Source organism: Xenopus laevis, chromosome 3L (assembly GCF_017654675.1).
Source record: "Xenopus laevis strain J_2021 chromosome 3L, Xenopus_laevis_v10.1, whole genome shotgun sequence".
Taxonomy (NCBI): Eukaryota; Metazoa; Chordata; class Amphibia; order Anura; family Pipidae; genus Xenopus; species Xenopus laevis.
In genome coordinates, this window is record NC_054375.1 from 147081050 (window position 1) to 147100237 (window position 19188).

The 19188-nt window shown below is 41.0% G+C and overlaps 1 protein-coding gene across 2 annotated transcripts in view; it reads right to left on the minus strand.

Annotated features, from left to right (window-relative positions):
• tyk2.L (tyrosine kinase 2 L homeolog) overlaps nt 1-19188 on the minus strand; it is a 45770-nt gene that overhangs the window by 24080 nt on the left and 2502 nt on the right. The window contains exons 2-9 of one of the 2 annotated variants that reach the window (XM_018250931.2): nt 12098-12309; nt 9742-9865; nt 9362-9515; nt 7762-7925; nt 6577-6952; nt 2366-2563; nt 1858-2015; nt 583-700 (exon numbers count right to left, since the gene is read on the minus strand). In XM_018250931.2, the coding sequence (XP_018106420.1) occupies nt 583-700; nt 1858-2015; nt 2366-2563; nt 6577-6952; nt 7762-7925; nt 9362-9515; nt 9742-9865; nt 12098-12275 (1470 nt within the window). In that variant the 5' untranslated portion in view covers nt 12276-12309. 2 annotated transcript variants of the gene reach the window in all.

Here is a 19188-nt window from a genome sequence, read left to right on the forward strand (position 1 = left end):
TGCCTTCAGCTTAAACCTCATTGCCCTGGGCAAGAGCATGCTCAGTTTACTCCTCTCCCCCCACCCCTCCCTTCTCTACTGTAATCTGAGCCCAGAGCAGGGAGAGACTCAGGCAGGAAGTGATGTCACACCACATTAATACTGCAGCTCCTATTCTAAACAAACAGAGAGTTTCTAGAGCTTTTTACTCAGGTATGGTAAAACATTCTACAGAATAAATATAACATTCTAGCTTGCACTATTGCAGCTAATCTATTGGCAATAAAATGCCTCCGTAGCTTTCCTTCTCCTTTAACACTAGTTTTAGTAAGTCATGTAACAGAAATTACATCACTAAGAACCAATTAGGCTATTCATGGCTCTTGTGTATTATAGGGTTATATTTCCAGGTCTTTTAGGCTGCAGTATAGTCCACCCTGCTCTACATTTCACTGGTGGTGCCATAGTTCTAACGTCCAGCCAATGGTTTACATGTGCAATGTGAGCACTAAAACAGGCTGGGAATTCATGAACAATAAAGGGATTAATTTTAGAATAAAAATTCTCATAGAGGTGTGTAGATGCGTCACATTCATATCCCACCTGGCTGGCACTCTTCACAGCCATGATTATGATGTTAAAAGTGAAGGCACTCCATCTTATAATGTACACTCCCTCTTCCTGCTCCTCTCGCCTCAGCTTCTGGACAACATACTGCTCCCTGTAAAAAAAAAAAAACATTGAGGTGGATACAGAATAATAACATGGACAAAAAAGAATTACTGAGAAAAGGTATACTGATCAATTGAAGAAATTATATGAGTTCCAGTGTGGGGTTATATGGAGCAACAGGAGTAGTTACGGAGTTATATGGAGCAATAGGAAGAGTTATAAGGAGCAATAGGAGGAGTTATATGGAGTGGTTATATTGAGCAATAGGAGTAGTTATAGGGAGGGTTATATGAAGCAATAGGAGGAGTTATAGGGTGGAGTTATATGGGGCAATAGGAGGAGTTTTAGGGAGAGGTTATATGGAGCAATAGAACCATTATAGAAAGGGTTATATGGAGCAATAGGAGGAGTTATAGGGAGGGGATATATGGAGCAATAGGAGGAGTTATAGGGAGGAGTTATATGGAGTAATAGGAGGAGTTATAGTGAGGGTTATATAGAGCAATATGAGGAGTTATAGGCAGGGTTATATGGAGCAATAGGAGGAGTTATATGGAAAGGTTATATGGAGCAAGGGGAGGGGTTATAGGGAGGATTATATGGAGCAAGAGGAGGAGTTATATGGAGCAATAGGAGGAGTTATATGGAAAGGTTATATGGAGCAAGGGGAGGGGTTATAGGGAGGGTTATATGGAGCAAGAGGAGGAGTTATAGGGAGGGTTATAAGGAGCAATAGGAGGAGTTATAGGGAGGGGTTTTAAGGAGCAATAGGAGGAGTTATAGGGAGGGTTTATAAGGAGCAATAGGAGGAGTTATAGGGAGGGTTATATGGAGCAATAGGAGGAGTTATAGGGAGGGGTTATATGGAGCAATAGGAGGAGTTATAGGGAGGGTTATATGGAACAATAGGAGGAGTTATAGGGAGGGTTATATGGAGCAGTAGGATGAGTTATAGGGAGGGTTATATGGAATAATAGGAGGAGATATAGGGAGGAGTTATATGGAGTAATAGGAGGAGTTATAGGGAGGGTTATATTGAGCAATAGGAGGAGTTATAGGGAGGGGTTATGTAAACAATAGGAGGGATTATAAAGAGGGGTATATGGACCAACAGAAGTAGATATGGGGGTTGGGGTTATATGGAGCAAGGAGGAGTTGTGGGGAGTGGTTATATGGAGCAATAGAGATTGCCTATATCCCACTTACTGCAAGGGTCCATGAATTCCGTTTGCAACACTCATCACTAAACGTGGCGGGGCAACCTCATGGCAGAGATAGTGGTTAGAATCAGTTGTGAGCCTAAAATATCCATCTACCAGAGATACAAACGACAAGGCATCCTCACAGGAAGGCAGAGCAATCTCCTGGAGAAACAAGGGAAGAAGCATCTGTATAAAGTGTATCTATAATGATTGCAATTCATTGCATAAACAAAAACAATATAGTGTTGACTTGAGAAAAATGTACTTTAAATACTATAACTGCCCAGCTTTCTTTCTGGTAAAACAGCATCTGCCCAGCCCTGCTGTATGGCAGGAGTTCTACATATATATACCTATATCTAATTTATAATATAAATTTACAACATACACCTACTTTAAGCTTCAAAAAGTAAAGTGGACTTAAAAGGGTAAGTAATACCAATATCCCTTTATAAGGTCTCAAGCTCAGTGGGCCTCAGGCCGGTTCCCCAGATAGTAAAAGGACATCTCACCAGACACCGGTTATCTTGACAGCTGACGCTGACTCTGCTCTTGCTGATGACGATGTGTGTGATATCCTGAAAGTCACAAAACGTCACCCATTTTGTTTCATTTTTTTCTGTAATCTGTTGGGGCTTTGAGGCCTTCTGTCCTTTTACCCAGCTTTTCTTGCTGAAGTAATGCCTCTGGGTGCTGACTTCGGCGGTCTCCTACACACAGAAATTACAGAGTTGCTAGTATTCCTTCCAGGAGAAAGCCTTCAACAAAATACCCCAGGTATGGGACCTGTTATGCAGAATGCTCGGGACCTGGGGTTTTCCAGATAACGGATGTTTCCATAATTTAGATCTTTATAAGTCTACTAGAAAATGTAAACCACATATACTGGATCAGAAACATGAGTGAGTTGCACCCCGAGGCCACAGAACATACAATAGTCCCATTTATTCCCATGGTGATATACAAGCAGTCCTTGGGAAGCAGCTAGGGTTGCCACCCGGCCGGTATTTTACTGGCCTAGCCGGTAAAACACCTGCCAAGGCCGGGGCGGTATTACAGATTTATCGGCAATGTAGCTGCCGTTAAATTTGTAATACCCTTCAAAAAGACCCCTCGGCCTGCACCCAATCCACTGTAAATTTAGCTTTTGTCCTCTGTCTTTAGCTCTCCGCGTCGTGGCCCAGCCCCCTTTTACATCATGGCCCGCCTCTTTTGACATCACACCCCGCCCCTTTTGTTCCCGTCCCCCACCAGCCGGTAAAAAATATAGGAAAAGGTGGCAACCCTAGGAGCAGCAGCTGAATAATAGGTAGTGATTATAATGGAGCAAGATTGAGATAGCAGGGTAGGATGGCGTTTTATACAACTGGTATGGAACGCGTTATCCAGAAACCTCAGGACCTGGGGTTTTCCAGGTAAGGGATCTTCCATAATTTGGATCTCCATAGTAAAAAAATCAACATTAATTAAATAAACCCAATAGGCTGGTTTTGCCTTCAATAAGGATTAATTATATCTTCGTTGGGATCAAGTACAAGCTACTGTTTTATTATTACAGGGAAACAGAAATTTGTTTATTTGGATAAAATGGGATCTATGGGAGACAACCTTTCCGTAAGTCGGAGCTTTCTGGATAACAGGTTTTCATATAACGGTTCCCATACCTGTACTGGCCAATTCCCAACTTCCAGACATCAGAAAATACAAGTATTTTGGTTTCAACACCTTCTTCAATGTCAGTAACAAAATAATAACACAAATTAGACTTAGACCACATGGTGGACCATTGAGCTTCACTGCATAAAGATTTCAGATCCTAGGATTAACATGGAATTTTACTGGCTTTCTTCCTAGTTGACCTATTTCACCCTTAAATATGTTACCTAAAGTATCATCGGATGAACCCCCGGTACTTTATGAACATTAGTCTAAAAATACAAGGACAATTTATGTTAAACCTTCTGTACTGCTACAATGCAAGTCCACAGACTGTAGCCGTTTTATTAAATATACAGGTATGGGACCTGTTATCCAGAATGCTTGTGACCTGGGGCTTTCTGGATAAGGGTTCTCTCTGTAAGTGTTATCTATATATCTTAAGAATACAAAAACAATAATTTAAACATTAATAAACCCAATGGATTTTTCAAAATTATTATTACAAAGAAAAGGATATCCAGCGCTGTGAAATATGTTGGCGCTATATCAATACATGTTAATAATAATAATATCAGTTTTAAAAATTTAAATTAAAATGGTGTCTTTGGGAGATGGCCTTCCTGTAATTTGGAGCTTTCTGGATAACGGGTTTAAGGATAACAGATCCAATTCCTGTACTGAGGAAGTCTTTACTTGCATTCACCCTCTCTGCTTCCCCAGTAACCAACACATTGCGGTTTTAATTGGGCAACACTAATCTTTTTACTACTGAACATTTTTGCACTTTCTTAATTTAGTAATGAATTCCTCATGTTCTAGTTTCTCTGAATTTGTTTTTTTAGAAACGGATTCCTGCTTCACCATTTACTGCAATGTTTATAGTTTCAAAATAAATTTTCTGCCTGACTTAAAAAGACTATGCGTGGTCAGTTTTGGTTTCCTTCCCTTTCTTAGATTTGAGAGAAGCTGCATAAACCGTAAATATGTTTTTAAATACCCTGTCATAATAACATTTTGAAAGACATTTAAGGATACTCTGCAATAATATGCATTGTAAAGTCTTCTGAGAAACAAAGGTATTCACATGCCTCGTGTTAGGCCACATTAGAGTAATTAAAATACCCTGTGCATAAAGGAACAGTAACTCCAAAAAATGAAAGAGATTTAAAGGAATGAGAATAGAATATGTTGTCCTGCACTGGTAAAATCTGTGTATTTGCTTCAGAAATACTACTTTAGTTTATATAAACAAGCTGCTGTGTAGCCATGGGGGCAGTCATTCAAGCACAGGATACACAGTAGATAACAGATAAGTACTACTATAGTTTATATAAACAAGCTGCTGTGTAGCCATGGGGGCAGCCATTCAAGCACAGGATACACAGTAGATAACAGATAAGTACTACTATAGTTTATATAAACAAGCTGCTGTGTAGCCATGGGGGCAGCCATTCAAGCACAGGATACACAGTAGATAACAGATAAGTACTACTATAGTTTATATAAACAAGCTGCTGTGTAGCCATGGGGGCAGCCATTCAAGCACAGGATACACAGTAGATAACAGATAAGTACTACTATAGTTTATATAAACAAGCTGCTGTGTAGCCATGGGGGCAGCCATTCAAGCACAGGATACACAGTAGATAACAGATTAGTACTACTACTATAGTTTATATAAACAAGCTGCTGTGTAGCCATGGGGCAGCCATTCAAGCAAAGGATACACAATACATAACATATAAGTACTACTATAGTTTATATAAACAAACTGCTGTGTAGCCATGGGGGCAGCCATTCAAGCACAGGATACACAGTAGATAACAGATAAGTACTACTATAGTTTATATAAACAAGCTGCTGTGTAGCCATGGGGGCAGCCATTCAAGCAAAGGATACACAATACATAACATATAAGTACTACTATAGTTTATATAAACAAACTGCTGTGTAGCCATGGGGGCAGCCATTCAAGCACAGGACACACAGTAGATAGATAAGTAATACTATAGTTTATATAAACAAGCTGCTGTGTAGCCATGGGGGCAGCCATTCAAGCACAGGATACACAATAGATAACATATAAGTACTACTATAGTTTATATAAACAAGCCGCTGTGTAGCCATGGGGGCAGCCATTCAAGCACAGAATACACAGTAGATAACAGATAAGTACTACTATAGTTTATATAAACAAGCTGCTGTGTAGCCACGGGCCGGCATTCAAGCACAGGATACACAGTAGATAACAGATAAGAACTACTATAGTTTATATAAACAAGCTGCTGTGTGGCCATGGGGACAGCCATTCAAGCACAGGATACACAGTAGATAGCAGATAAGTACTACTATAGTTTATATAAATAAGCTGCAGTGTAGCCATGGGGGCAGCCATTCAAGCACAGGATACACAGTAGATAACAGATAAGAACTACTATAGTTTATATAAACAAGCTGCTGTGTGGCCATGGGGACAGCCATTCAAGCACAGGATACACAGTAGATAGCAGATAAGTACTACTATAGTTTATATAAATAAGCTGCAGTGTAGCCATGGGGGCAGCCATTCAAGCACAGGATACATTCAAGCACAGATAACAGATAAGTTCTGAAGAATCCCACTGTATAATATAGAACTTATCTGTTATCTGCTGCATATCCTGTGCCTTTTCTCCTTTTTCAGCTTTCAATGGCTGCTCCCATGGCTTTAATTTTTTGGTGCTACTGTTCTTTAAGGGTTGCCCCAAACTTACAGCCACTTTTATCCAAAAAAAGGTGCTGAGCCTATTTCTCTTCTGTAGCAAACTCCTATAATTGACTTGCCTTGCCTTTTATATGATATTCTGTGAAGGAAGAGTTCTTTCCTTGATTCCTGCCACTGTTTTATTATTTATAATCTTTAAACTGTTACGCCAGCCCTTCCTGACATGGTAAATATTTATTGCCCAGTTATGTGACTTGTCCAAACATTTTCCAGTATTGTCATCATATCACTCATCCAATGCCAATAGCTCAAGCACCCCTATGTTTCCATTTACTATTCCTTATCACACCCTAAACCTACCTCCTCTTTGATGACTCTGTATTGGATTCCGTCCATCCCGCTCACCATAACCTGATGAGTGCTGATTGGTTCTCTGTTCACAGTCTCTGTATGTTCCATGTAGCCGCCATTTAAGTAAAATGGCAGCTTCTCTCCCTCGGCCGGCAGTTCCAATGACAACGCCTTGAAAACCTCGCAGCCAAACCTCGTGGCTAAGTTCTCCAGCGTTGACAAGTACTTGTACATGATGTCTTCCTCGGTCAGCTTTCCGGGGCTCACGGTATGGAGGTGGAAGCGCCGGACGAATTTCTTGAAAACATTCTTCATGCGGAACTTGGTAAGGTAATTATTCTGCTGGATTTGGCGACAGAATGACTTTGGGATGCACTCTTTAAAGCTGTAGAGATAAAACACAATGTACACAACTGTGGTCTGCATCAGATTAAAGGGGAAGTTCATGTGAACTCCAAATGCACCCAGTTCAGGTCCCTGCAAAGAATACTGGAAGCAGAAGAAAGTAAAAGTACCCCTGACTTGCTGGTTGCTTCATAAAGCAGACACCGGGCATTCAAACCACTGACTGGTTGATATAGTATGTGGGGCCTAAACACACAGAAAAAGGTTTGCACTGCAGACTGCAGAGCTGTGTAACAAAGAGTCATATAAATCAATAATTACACAAAAATAAAAAGTGAATACCTCTTGCACATTGTCCCAAAATATTAATGAATACACAACAAGCTGTAACCACCCATTTCAGGAGACTATAAAGGGGTGGTTCTTTTTTATTGTTTTTTAATCAATTTTCTTCTTTTTTCTGACTCTTTCCAGCTTTCAAATGGGGGTCACTGACCCCCTCTAAAAACAAATGCTCCATTAGGCTTCAAATTTATTGTTGCTACTTTTTATTACTCATCTTTCTATTCAGGCCTCTACATATTCCAGTCTCTTATTCAAATCAATACATGGTTGCTAGGGTAATTTGGACCCTAGCAACCATATTGCTGAAACTGCAAACTGGAGAGCTGCTGAATAAAAAGCTAAAAACCACAAATAATAAAAAATTAAAACCATTAGCAAATTGTCTCAGAATATCACTCTCTACATCATGAGACCGCATTGTGACATATGGTAAACTTTACAAGTATACTTAACTTCATAGGACCAGACATACATGTTTGTTTATTTAACATACAAAGCTATTACCTAATTTGCTTTGCCACCTCTTCTAGAGACACCTTCTTCTTTATGGCGATGTGAGACAAGTGAAGCACGGCCATGCCAAGGCTCTCGTTCTTAAATCTGTGGATATCCTGCTCCATCGGGAAGTCCTTCAGAGATACCACATCATTCACAAAGTCAAACTTTCCCTGCAAGAGAGAGGAAAGAGGATCATCCATAAGAATGATACACGCCTACAGAACAATGATCAACATCTCGACTACAGCACGGCCAGAGCTGCTCCCCAGATCTCTAATGACCTGGAGATGCTATTCCATTCATTCCAAATGCTTTGAAGGAGAACTAAAGCAGTAGCTAGAAATGTTGTACATTATGTTTTGTGCTTCTTTACCAGCCCAATGCAACCACAGCCCTTTAGCAGTAAAGATCTGTGTCTCCAAAGATGCCCCAGTAGCTCCCCAGCTTCTTTTCTGCTGATTCACTGCACATGCTCTGTGCTGCTGTCACATACTGAGCTTAGGGACCCACTCACAATATACAGTGCACATAGAATAGAACTGTCACAATATAAGGCTGATTAGTAATTAATACAGATAATTACTACATGGCAGCACAGAAACCAGTGCAATTAGCATCAGAATTTAATAATCAGCCCTGTAGCATCATCTTATATTACAGGGGAAGCTCATTTTTTGCTGGATAATTAGTGACGAGCCCTAAGCTAAGCTTCTCAACAGCCAATCAGAGCCCACTGAGCATGCGAGTGTCACAGACACTTTCCAAGATGGTGACCCCCTGTGACAAGTTTGAAGTCCTGGATCATTGCTGCTATTGACAAGCTGAAACTTTAGGCTGGTGCAATAAGTTCAGTATAGAAAATGTGCGATTTCTAGCTATATTAATTTTTAGTTCTCCTTTAAGGCTGATGCATTGGCTCTATGAAAGCCAGTAACAACTGCAGTATAGAGTCCAGTAAATGCAGATAAAGTGTGCTTCAAAAGCGGATTAGGCTCCTTGCAGCCCCGGGTGCAAGCCGTACCCCCTGCCAGGGCAAAGTATACATGTAGCAAATAAAGCAGCAGCACTCCGGTATTTTTGAAAAATTTGCAAAACTTTACTCAAATGCCATAGGCAACGTTTCGGGCTACACAGGCCTTTTGTCAATGGCACCGGAGTGCTGCTGCTTTATTTACTGCAGTATAGAGTGTTTCCTAAGCATTGGCTTCTATAGATAAAGGGGAAACCAGAAATGTAGGTTTCTCTTGTTCTTAGCCTGAAATACAGATGGGTAAAATGTTAAACGATGATTCACCTCCTCATTTACATATTTGGTTTAAGATGTCACATTGCTTTCTGTTCATTTGGAAAGTTCCCTTCACTCCCTATGACAGTAATCACACCCCTAGCCAAAGAATGGAGGGAGAAGTTTTAGCAAAAAGAGAAGTGGGGAATACAATGAATGCAGTGGATTCTTATTGTTATATATGTGCCTCTAGGCAGGTACAATATGCCCTATCTATAAGGTTTATTATTTTCTATTCCAAAACCTTCAAATAAAGATTAAAATGTAATAACTGGGTAATTGAGCTTGTATTCCACAACCCATCAAAGCACCAGCCATTACCTGTTCAAAAAGGTATTCAAAAGAAGCCAAATCCAAGATGGCTCCTGCCTGCTCAATGCGGCTCCTCTCCTCACTGCCGTCTCTGCTCTTTGGAACATTGCGAAAAACAACAGGTTCCTTCTCATTCATACCGTGCCAGTTCCTAAAATAGTACCTGAAAAGCAAAAGGGATAATAATCAGGATACTTGAGCTTGTGCAGGGCAGCGGGAGAAAATAGAAGTTATATAGAGAGGAAAAATGGAACAACAGAAGTTATAGACAGCGATTATACGAAGAAGGAGGAGTCATATGGAGGGGTGACAGGAGGAATGGGAGGAGTTACAGGGAGGGTTATCTGGAGCAATAGGAGTTATAGGAACCTTAAATTAAATCCTCTCACCTCATGCGGAAATGGAGAAACAGTTTCATATCCTTTGTGATAGTAAACACATGGTCGGGAGGATACCAGTATTTTCCATGCACATCATACAGAGCAAATAATGTGTAACACAGCGGTGTGATCCCTGAAACAAAATAAGAACATTCTCAGCCCAACACATTCTCTTGTATATCATAAATACATAACTGTATATTCACTGTATCACCCTGCAGTGGGAGGGACAGACTCATGTCCCATAGTTCCCTCCTGTCTGTGTCACTGTATCACCCTGCAGTGGGAGGGACAGACTCATGTCCCATAGTTCCCTCCTGTCTGTGTCACTGTATCACCCTGCAGTGGGAGGGACAGACTCATGTCCCATAGTTCCCTCCTGTCTGTGTCACTGTATCACCTGCAGTGGGAGGCACAGACTCATGTCCCATAGTTCCCTCCTGTCTGTGTCACTGTATCACCCTGCAGTGGGAGGACAGACCATGTCCCATAGTTCCTTCTGTCTGTGTCACTGTATCACCCTGCAGTGGAGGGACAGACTCATGTCCCATAGTTCCCTCCTGTCTGTGTCACTGTATCACCCTGCAGTGGGAGGGACAGACTCATGTCCATAGTTCCCTCCTGTCTGTGTCACTGTATCACCCTGCAGTGGGAGGGACAGACTCATGTCCCATAGTTCCCTCCTGTCTGTGTCACTGTATCACCCTGCAGTGGGAGGGACAGACTCATGTCCCATAGTTCCCTCCTGTCTGTGTCACTGTATCACCCTGCAGTGGGAGGGACAGACTCATGTCCCATAGTTCCCTCCTGTCTGTGTCACTGTATCACCCTGCAGTGGGAGGGACAGACTCATGTCCCATAGTTCCCTCCTGTCTGTGTCACTGTATCACCCTGCAGTGGGAGGGACAGACTCATGTCCCATAGTTCCCTCCTGTCTGTGTCACTGTATCACCCTGCAGTGGGAGGGACAGACTCATGTCCCATAGTTCCCTCCTGTCTGTGTCACTGTATCACCCTGCAGTGGGAGGGACAGACTCATGTCCCATAGTTCCCTCCTGTCTGTGTCACTGTATCACCCTGCAGTGGGAGGGACAGACTCATGTCCCATAGTTCCCTCCTGTCTGTGTCACTGTATCACCCTGCAGTGGGAGGGACAGACTCATGTCCCATAGTTCCCTCCTGTCTGTGTCACTGTATCACCCTGCAGTGGGAGGGACAGACTCATGTCCCATAGTTCCCTCCTGTCTGTGTCACTGTATCACCCTGCAGTGGGAGGGACAGGCTCATGTCCCATAGTTCCCTCCTGTCTGTGTCACTGTATCACCCTGCAGTGGGAGGGACAGACTCATGTCCCATAGTTCCCTCCTGTCTGTGTCACTGTATCACCCTGCAGTGGGAGGGACAGACTCATGTCCCATAGTTCCCTCCTGTCTGTGTCACTGTATCACCCTGCAGTGGGAGGGACAGACTCATGTCCCATAGTTCCCTCCTGTCTGTGTCACTGTATCACCCTGCAGTGGGAGGCACAGACTCATGTCCCATAGTTCCCTCCTGTCTGTGTCACTGTATCACCCTGCAGTGGGAGGGACAGACTCATGTCCCATAGTTCCCTCCTGTCTGTGTCACTGTATCACCCTGCAGTGGGAGGGACAGACTCATGTCCCATAGTTCCCTCCTGTCTGTGTCACTGTATCACCCTGCAGTGGGAGGGACAGACTCATGTCCCATAGTTCCCTCCTGTCTGTGTCACTGTATCACCCTGCAGTGGGAGGGACAGACTCATGTCCCATAGTTCCCTCCTGTCAGTGTCACTGTATCACCCTGCAGTGGGAGGGACAGACTCATGTCCCATAGTTCCCTCCTGTCTGTGTCACTGTATCACCCTGCAGTGGAGGGACAGACTCATGTCCCATAGTTCCCTCCTGTCTGTGTCACTGTATCACCCTGCAGTGAGAGGGACAGACTCATGTCCCATAGTTCCCTCCTGTCTGTGTCACTGTATCACCCTGCAGTGGGAGGGACAGACTCATTGCCCATAGTTCCCTCCTGTCTGTGTCACTGTGTCACCCTGCAGTGGGAGGGACAGACTCATGTCCCATAGTTCCCTCCTGTCTGTGCCACTGTATCACCCTGCAGTGGGAGGGACAGACTCATGTCCCATAGTTCCCTCCTGTCTGTGTCACTGTATCACCCTGCAGTGGGAGGGACAGACTCATGTCCCATAGTTCCCTCCTGTCTGTGTCACTGTATCACCCTGCAGTGGGAGGGACAGACTCATGTCCCATAGTTCCCTCCTGTCTGTGTCACTTTATCACCCTGCAGTAGGAAGGACATACCCCAATAAGCCCATGTATCAGTTACTTACCAAGCCTCTCAGATATGTGGATACAGACATCCTCAGCTGTGATCTGTCCCTGGCTATAAGTGACATAGTGCTCCTTGCCGTTGCTCCAGTAGAGAAAGACTCTGAGCCCGGCCGGAGTGAAGCTGCAGCCTTCCATGTCTGACTCACTGTGTTTGACGGCACATTGACAAAGAGCCATGTCTCGCAGGGGGGAGGGACCAGCACTCGGCTTCCTGCTGGGAACAGACATTCAGTATAAGGAACGGGGGGGGATTCTATGTTGTAGGTATCAGCCTATACCTATAAAGCCAACCATACAGACAAACAATGTGACAAACAAGAGTGGTGGGTATATATATATATATATATATATATATATAATATGTGTATATGGCAGTAAATATTGAGACACATCTGGCCTATTCTGGCCTATTCTTATCCAGGTGTCGTTGATGAAATTTTCCCAGCATCCTTAATCAGACAAATTAAAGGGGCAATAGAACTTTGTGGAGTGAGTGAACCGTTCTTTGCAAAGGATTATACCCTTCTTACCTATGGAGGGCCAAACTGCCCCGACTAACTTGAATGAGCCAATCACAAGCGAAGAGAGAGGGGAGTGCAGCCCCTGTAGCCAATCAGAATTGCCGTAGTTGGTGGACAGTAAATTAAAATAAACCCCACACCCATGCCTTTAAGGGTTGTGGCATTTTGCCATCAGGAGAAAGTTCCCAGGAATAACAGCCTGACCAGCAGGGTCAAAGCAAATTCCATGAAAGTCAATGGAGAGTCAAACTGAAACATGAAATAATAAGACTCGTGTGCAGAATCAGTGTTTCTTAAACTCCTTATCGGTGGACCTAAATAAATTCAAGGCTTAAGATCAGAGACCACCTTCTTTTCATCAACACTTTCTGTAGAACAAGAATCTTTCACTGTATTTATGGGCATCACTGTGTTACACCCTAAAAAGCACAGGGATCCATTTCATCTTATAAGGACTGCCATAAAGCAGGACAGGACTGCTGCTTACAATGGGGATCAGATAGAATCTGTGCAGTCACTGGGACAGAATGCTCCGTTATACAGATAGCTAGAATCTCAGCTGCCATAAAGCAGGACAGGACTGCTGCTTACAATGGGGATCAGATATGATCTGTGCAGCCACTGGGATAGAATGCTCTGTTATACAGATAGCTAGAATCTCAGCTGCCATAAAGCAGGACAGGACTGCTGCTTACAATGGGGATCAGATATGATCTGTGCAGCCACTGGGATAGAATGCTATATAAAGGTAGAATGCTGTTTTAAAGATGTCTCCATAAAGCAGGGCAGGATTGCCATGAAAAAAAAGGGAAGACTACAACCTCCTGAATTTATTTTTTCACCCTAAAACAATTGTACTGTACTACCCATTGCATATTTTCAGTTCAAGTGGTATTACGGGACATATTTATCAAAGGGTGAAAAGTCTTTTCTACAAAATTTTCATGAAGAAAAGAAATCAACTACAATACCAATGTTATACTAAAATTGGGCATCTACCAGAGCCACAAAAAGACCCTTACATGCCTGAGAAGCCAGCCGTTTCTGTTACACCTCTGTATAAATACTCCCAGTGCACATGAACTGCCCAGTCACATTTTTGATAAATACAATCTTACATCTCGCACGTACTCTCATGTACGACAAAAGATTAATTCAAAGGGCATTGCATAATTTGCATAATTAAAGAACAGGTCATTCTAAGCATCAATAATTGCACCTTTTTCATTGGTCTTAAAGTGAAAATGCAATTGCGAATGAAAGCGCTATTTGTTGCGTTGTTTATACGCACTACACTGCCGGTTCTGACGTCTGAAACAATGTAGCAGAACCCAGCCATGCACTGAAACGTTGCAATGAATGTATATAACAGCTTAAAATCATGACTTCCTCCATTATACAAAATTGTATTTTTGGGTTTGCATTCCTGTTATGCACCCGTCTGTTCTTAAAGGGGATGGTTCACCTTTAAGTTAAAGGGATACTGTCATGGGTCAAAATGAATCAGTTAATAGTGCTGCTACAGCAGAATTCTGCACTGAAATCCATTTCGTAAAAGAGCAAACAGATTTTTTTATATTCAATTTTGAAATCTGACACGGGGCTAGACATTTTGTCAATTTCCGAGCTGCCCCAAGTCATGTGACTTGTGCTCTGATAAACTTCAATCACTCTTTACTGCTGTACTGCAAGTTGGAGTGATAGCACCCCCCTCCCATTTCCCCCCAGCAGCCAAACAAAAGAACAATGGGAAGGTAACCAAATCAGCTCCCTAACACAAGATAACAGCTGCCTGGTAGATCTAAGAACAACACTCAATAGTAAAATCCCATGTCCCACTGAGACAAATTCAGTTACATTGAGAAGGAAAAACAGCAGCCTGCCAGAAAGCATTTCTCTCCTAAAGTGCAGGCACAAGTCACATGACTGGGGACAGCTGGGAAATTGACAAAATGTCTAGCCCCATGTCAGATTTTAAAATTGAATATAAAAAAAAATCTGTTTGCTCTTTTGAGAAATGGATTTCAGTGCAGAATTCTGCTGGAGCAGCACTATTAACAGATTCATTCTGAAAAAGATTTTTTCCCATGACAGTATCCCTTTAACTATTAGTATGTTATAGAATGGACATTTGTAAGCAACTTTCAATTGGTCATCATTTTTTTTATTTTTTATAGTTTTTGATAGGGATGCACGGAATCAACTATTTTGGATTTGGCCGAACCCCAAATTCAGCCGAATACCAAACTGAATCCTAATTTGCAAGGGTGGGAAGGGGAAAACATTTTTTACTTCCTTGTTTTCTGACAAAAAGTCACACAAATCATATGAAAATTATGATTCGGGTCGGCCAGTCAGAAGGATTCGGCCGAATCCAAATCCTGCTGAAAGAGGCCGAATCCTGGGCGAATCCAGAACCAAATCCTGGATTGGGTGCATCCTGACTCTTTCCAACTTTCAATCTAAAAAACAAATGCTCTGTAACACGACAAATGTATTGTTAATGCTATTTTTTAATAGTGCTCAGGCCTCTCCTATTCATATTCCAGTATCTTACGCAAATCGATGTATGGTTGCTAGGTTAATTTGATCCCTAGCAACCTGAACCAGCTGAAATTGAAAACTGGAGAGCTGCTGAATAAAAAGCTAAATAACTGAAAAACCACAAATAACAAAAAATGAAAACCAATTGCAAATTGTCTCAGAAAATCACGCTCTACATCATACTAAAAGTTAATTTAAAGGTGAACAACCCCTTTAAAGCAATGAGAACATTTAGGGGCATATTTATCAAGGGTCGAATTTTGAATTGAAAAAAACGTTGAAATTCGAATTCAAAAAGACTAACTGAAATTAATTTGACATTTTTTTTGGTCAAATAGGTCAGTTTTTGATTGAATAGGTACGTATTCGGCCGAATTCGAAACGTACGAATAGAAGGAATAGCGCATTCGATTCTAAGTTTTTCCAATCCACCAATGGACACCAAATAGGTTCTAGGAGGTCCCCCATAGGCTAAAACAGCAATTCGGCAGGTTTTAGATGGCGAATGGTAGAAGTCAAATTTTTAAACAGACAGTACAAATTTCGATATTCTAATTTTTTTATTTTTTTCAAATTCAAATCGAATTTGGACTATTCCCTAGTCCGAATATATAAAAAATAGCATGAATTAGATTTTTTTTTTTTCATTCGAAAATTCACCTCGACCTTTGATAAATCTGCTAAACCCTTACTGACGGAGACATTGCTAATGCGACACACTATTCATTACACACTCACTCTGGCTAACCACTTCCCTTAGACACACAGTGCAAATCTCCCGGCACACGTAGTGACCTTCTTATGAGACGCTGGTTCAGTTCATGTAGGGCAGCAGCATAGAATCAGAAAAACGACTTCTTCAGACCTGCTACAATGGCTTTATTGATGTATTGTGTTCAGCTCAGGTTATTTCTCTGGAAACAAATCATAATGGAACTTCCTCTGTTTCTGTTTCACCAATGAAACATCCATACGCACATTCTACAAAACCATTACATGACAATGTAAAGGGGAAGTTCACTTTTGAATTAACGTTTGGTACTTTTTTTAACTTCTTTATTTATTTTGAATGCTATTTTTTCAGTATCGGCATTTCTATCTGCTACTTCTGGTTGTAGGGGTCACTGACCCTGGTATCAAAAAAAAAAAAAAAGACCGGTTATCCAGAATGCTGGGGAACTGGGGTTTTCCAAATAATGGGTCTTTCAGTCATTTGGATTGTCATACCATTAATTTAACTTTTAGTATGTTCTAGAGTTGCCAATTTAAAACATTTTTTTTCAATTGATTGATACTTCATTATGTATTTTTATTAGGGATGCACCGAATCCACTTTTTTGGATTCGGCCGAATCCTTCACAAAAGATTCGGCCGAATACCGAACCGAATCCTAATTTTCATATGCAAATTACGGGTGGGAAGGGGAAAATATTTTTTACTTCCTTGTTTTCTGACAAAAAGTCACGCAATTTTCCTCCCCACCCCTAATTTGCATATGCAAATTAGGATTCAGTTCAACCGGGCAGAAGGATTCGGCCGAATCCGAATCCTGCTGAAAAAGGCAGAATCCTGGCCGAATCCCGAACCGAATCCTGGATTCGGTGCATAACTAATTTTTATAGTTTTTCTTAATTTGTTTTTTTAGATGGGGTCAGTGACCCTCCTTTGAAAGATGGAAAGTGTCAGAAGAAAAAGGAAAATAATTTAAAAAAAACCCTGACCCCATCTAAAAAATAAATGCTCTGTAAGGCAACAAATGTATTGTTATTGCTACTTTTTAATACTCGTCTTTCTGCTCAGACCTCTCATATTCATATTCCAGTCTCTTATTCAAATCGATGTATTCAATCGATGGTTATTCAATCGATGGTTGCTGGGGTAATTTGATCCCTAGCAACCTGAATCAGCTGAAATTGAAAACTGGAGAGCTGCTGCATAAAAAGTTACATAACTGAAAAACTACAAATAATAAAAAATGAAAACTACTTGCAAAGTGTCTCTAAATTGTATCACTCTCTACATCATACAAAAAAATTAACTCAAAAGTGATCAACCCCTTTAAGTCTACTAAAAAAATCATTTAAAACATTAATTAGACCCAATAGGATTGTTTTGCATCCAATAAGGATTAATGACATCTAAGTCAGGATCAAGTACAACCTACTATTACAATTTACCGATTTACAGAGCTAGCGAATGTTAAAGGGGTTGTTCACCTTTAAATGAACTGTTAGTATGATGTAGAGAGGGATATTCTGAGACAATTGGTTCATTTTTTTTATTATTTGCAGTTTTTGAGCTATTTAGCTTTTTATTCAGCAGCTCTCCAGTTTGCAATGTCAGCAATCAGGTTGCTAGGGTCCATATTACCCTAGCAACCATTCATGGATTTGAAAAAGAGACTGGAATATGAATAGGAAAAGCCTGAATAGTAAGTTGAGTAATAAAAAGTAGCAATAACAATAAATATGTAGCCTTATAGAGCATTTGTTTTTAGATGGGGTCAGTGACCCCCATTTGAAATCTGGAACGAGTCAGAAGAAAAAGGCAGATTATTCAAAAACTATAAAAAAAAGAAATGAAGACCAATTGAAAAGTTGCTTAGAATTGGCAATTTTATAACATACTAAATGTTAACTTTGAACCACCCCTTTAAAAATAGTGATGCTTTCAGATTTACCAAGACCAATTCATTCAAGCATCTTAAAGGGGGTTGTTCACCTTTAAATTAACTTTTCAGGATGACGTAGAGAGTCATATTCTGAGACAATTTGCAATTGGTTTTCATTTTTTTATTATTTGTGGTTTCTGAGTTATTTCGCTTTTTATTCAACCACTCTCCAGTTTGTTATTTCAGCAATGGTTGCTACGGTCCAAATTCCCCTAGCAACCATGCATTGATTTGAATAAGTGACTGGAATATGAATAGGAGAGGCCTGAATAGAAAGACGAGTAATAAAAAGTAACAATAACAATACATTTTTAGCCTTACACTGCATTTTTTTTTAGATTTTAGATGGGGTCAGTGACCCCCATATGAAAGCTGGAAAATGTCAGAAAATCTATACAAAATAATAAAGGCCAATTGAAAAGTTGCTTTGAATTAGTCTTTCTATAACATACTAGAAGTTCACTTAAAGATCTTGTCCAAGCAAAGCATCAATTCCCGCATGAATTTGTATTAAGGATTTGATAAATGTACTTGTTCATGAAACAGTTATATATCGTTTATATAGTCAGTTCCAGTGAATGAAACACAGAGTTATGTGGTTACGGTATTCAGGGGTGCAGTTTCAGAAGGTGATGCCGCTGGCATGTTCTAAGAAATGATATTTATGAATAAAACTTTAAGGAAATAAAGATAAGATAGATTCCAGTTCAGAGAATGAGATGTGTCAGAGGCGGAGGAGCTGTGATCGAAGGTATGATTAAATGCAGAGCGTGATAATTAGCGGGTATGGTATAAATACACAGGGGAAGAGGCTTCATTTAAAGGAGAACTTAACCCTAAATATGAATATGGTTAAAAAGGCCATATTTTATATAGTGAACTTATTGCACCAGCCTAACGTTTCAGCTTGTCAATAGCAGCAATGATCCAGGACTTCAAACTTGTCACTTGTTAGCAGTAAAGATGTGTCTCCAAAGATGCCCCAGTAGCTCCCCATCTTCTTTTCTGCTGATTCACTGCACATGCTCTATGCTGCTGTCACTTACTGAGCTTAGGGACCCACTCACAATATACAGTACACATAGAATAGAAATGTCACAATATAAGTAATTAATACAGATAATTACTACATGGCAGCACAGAAACCAGTGCAATTAGCATCAGAATTTAATAATCAGCAAACCTGTAGCATCAGCTTATATAACAGGGGAAGCTCATTTTCTGCTGGATAATTAGTGACGAGCCCTAAGCTTAGCTTCTCAACAGCCAATCAGAGCCCACTGAGCATGTGAGTGTCACAGACACTTTCCAAGATGGTGACCCCCTGTGACAAGTTTGAAGTCCTGGATCATTG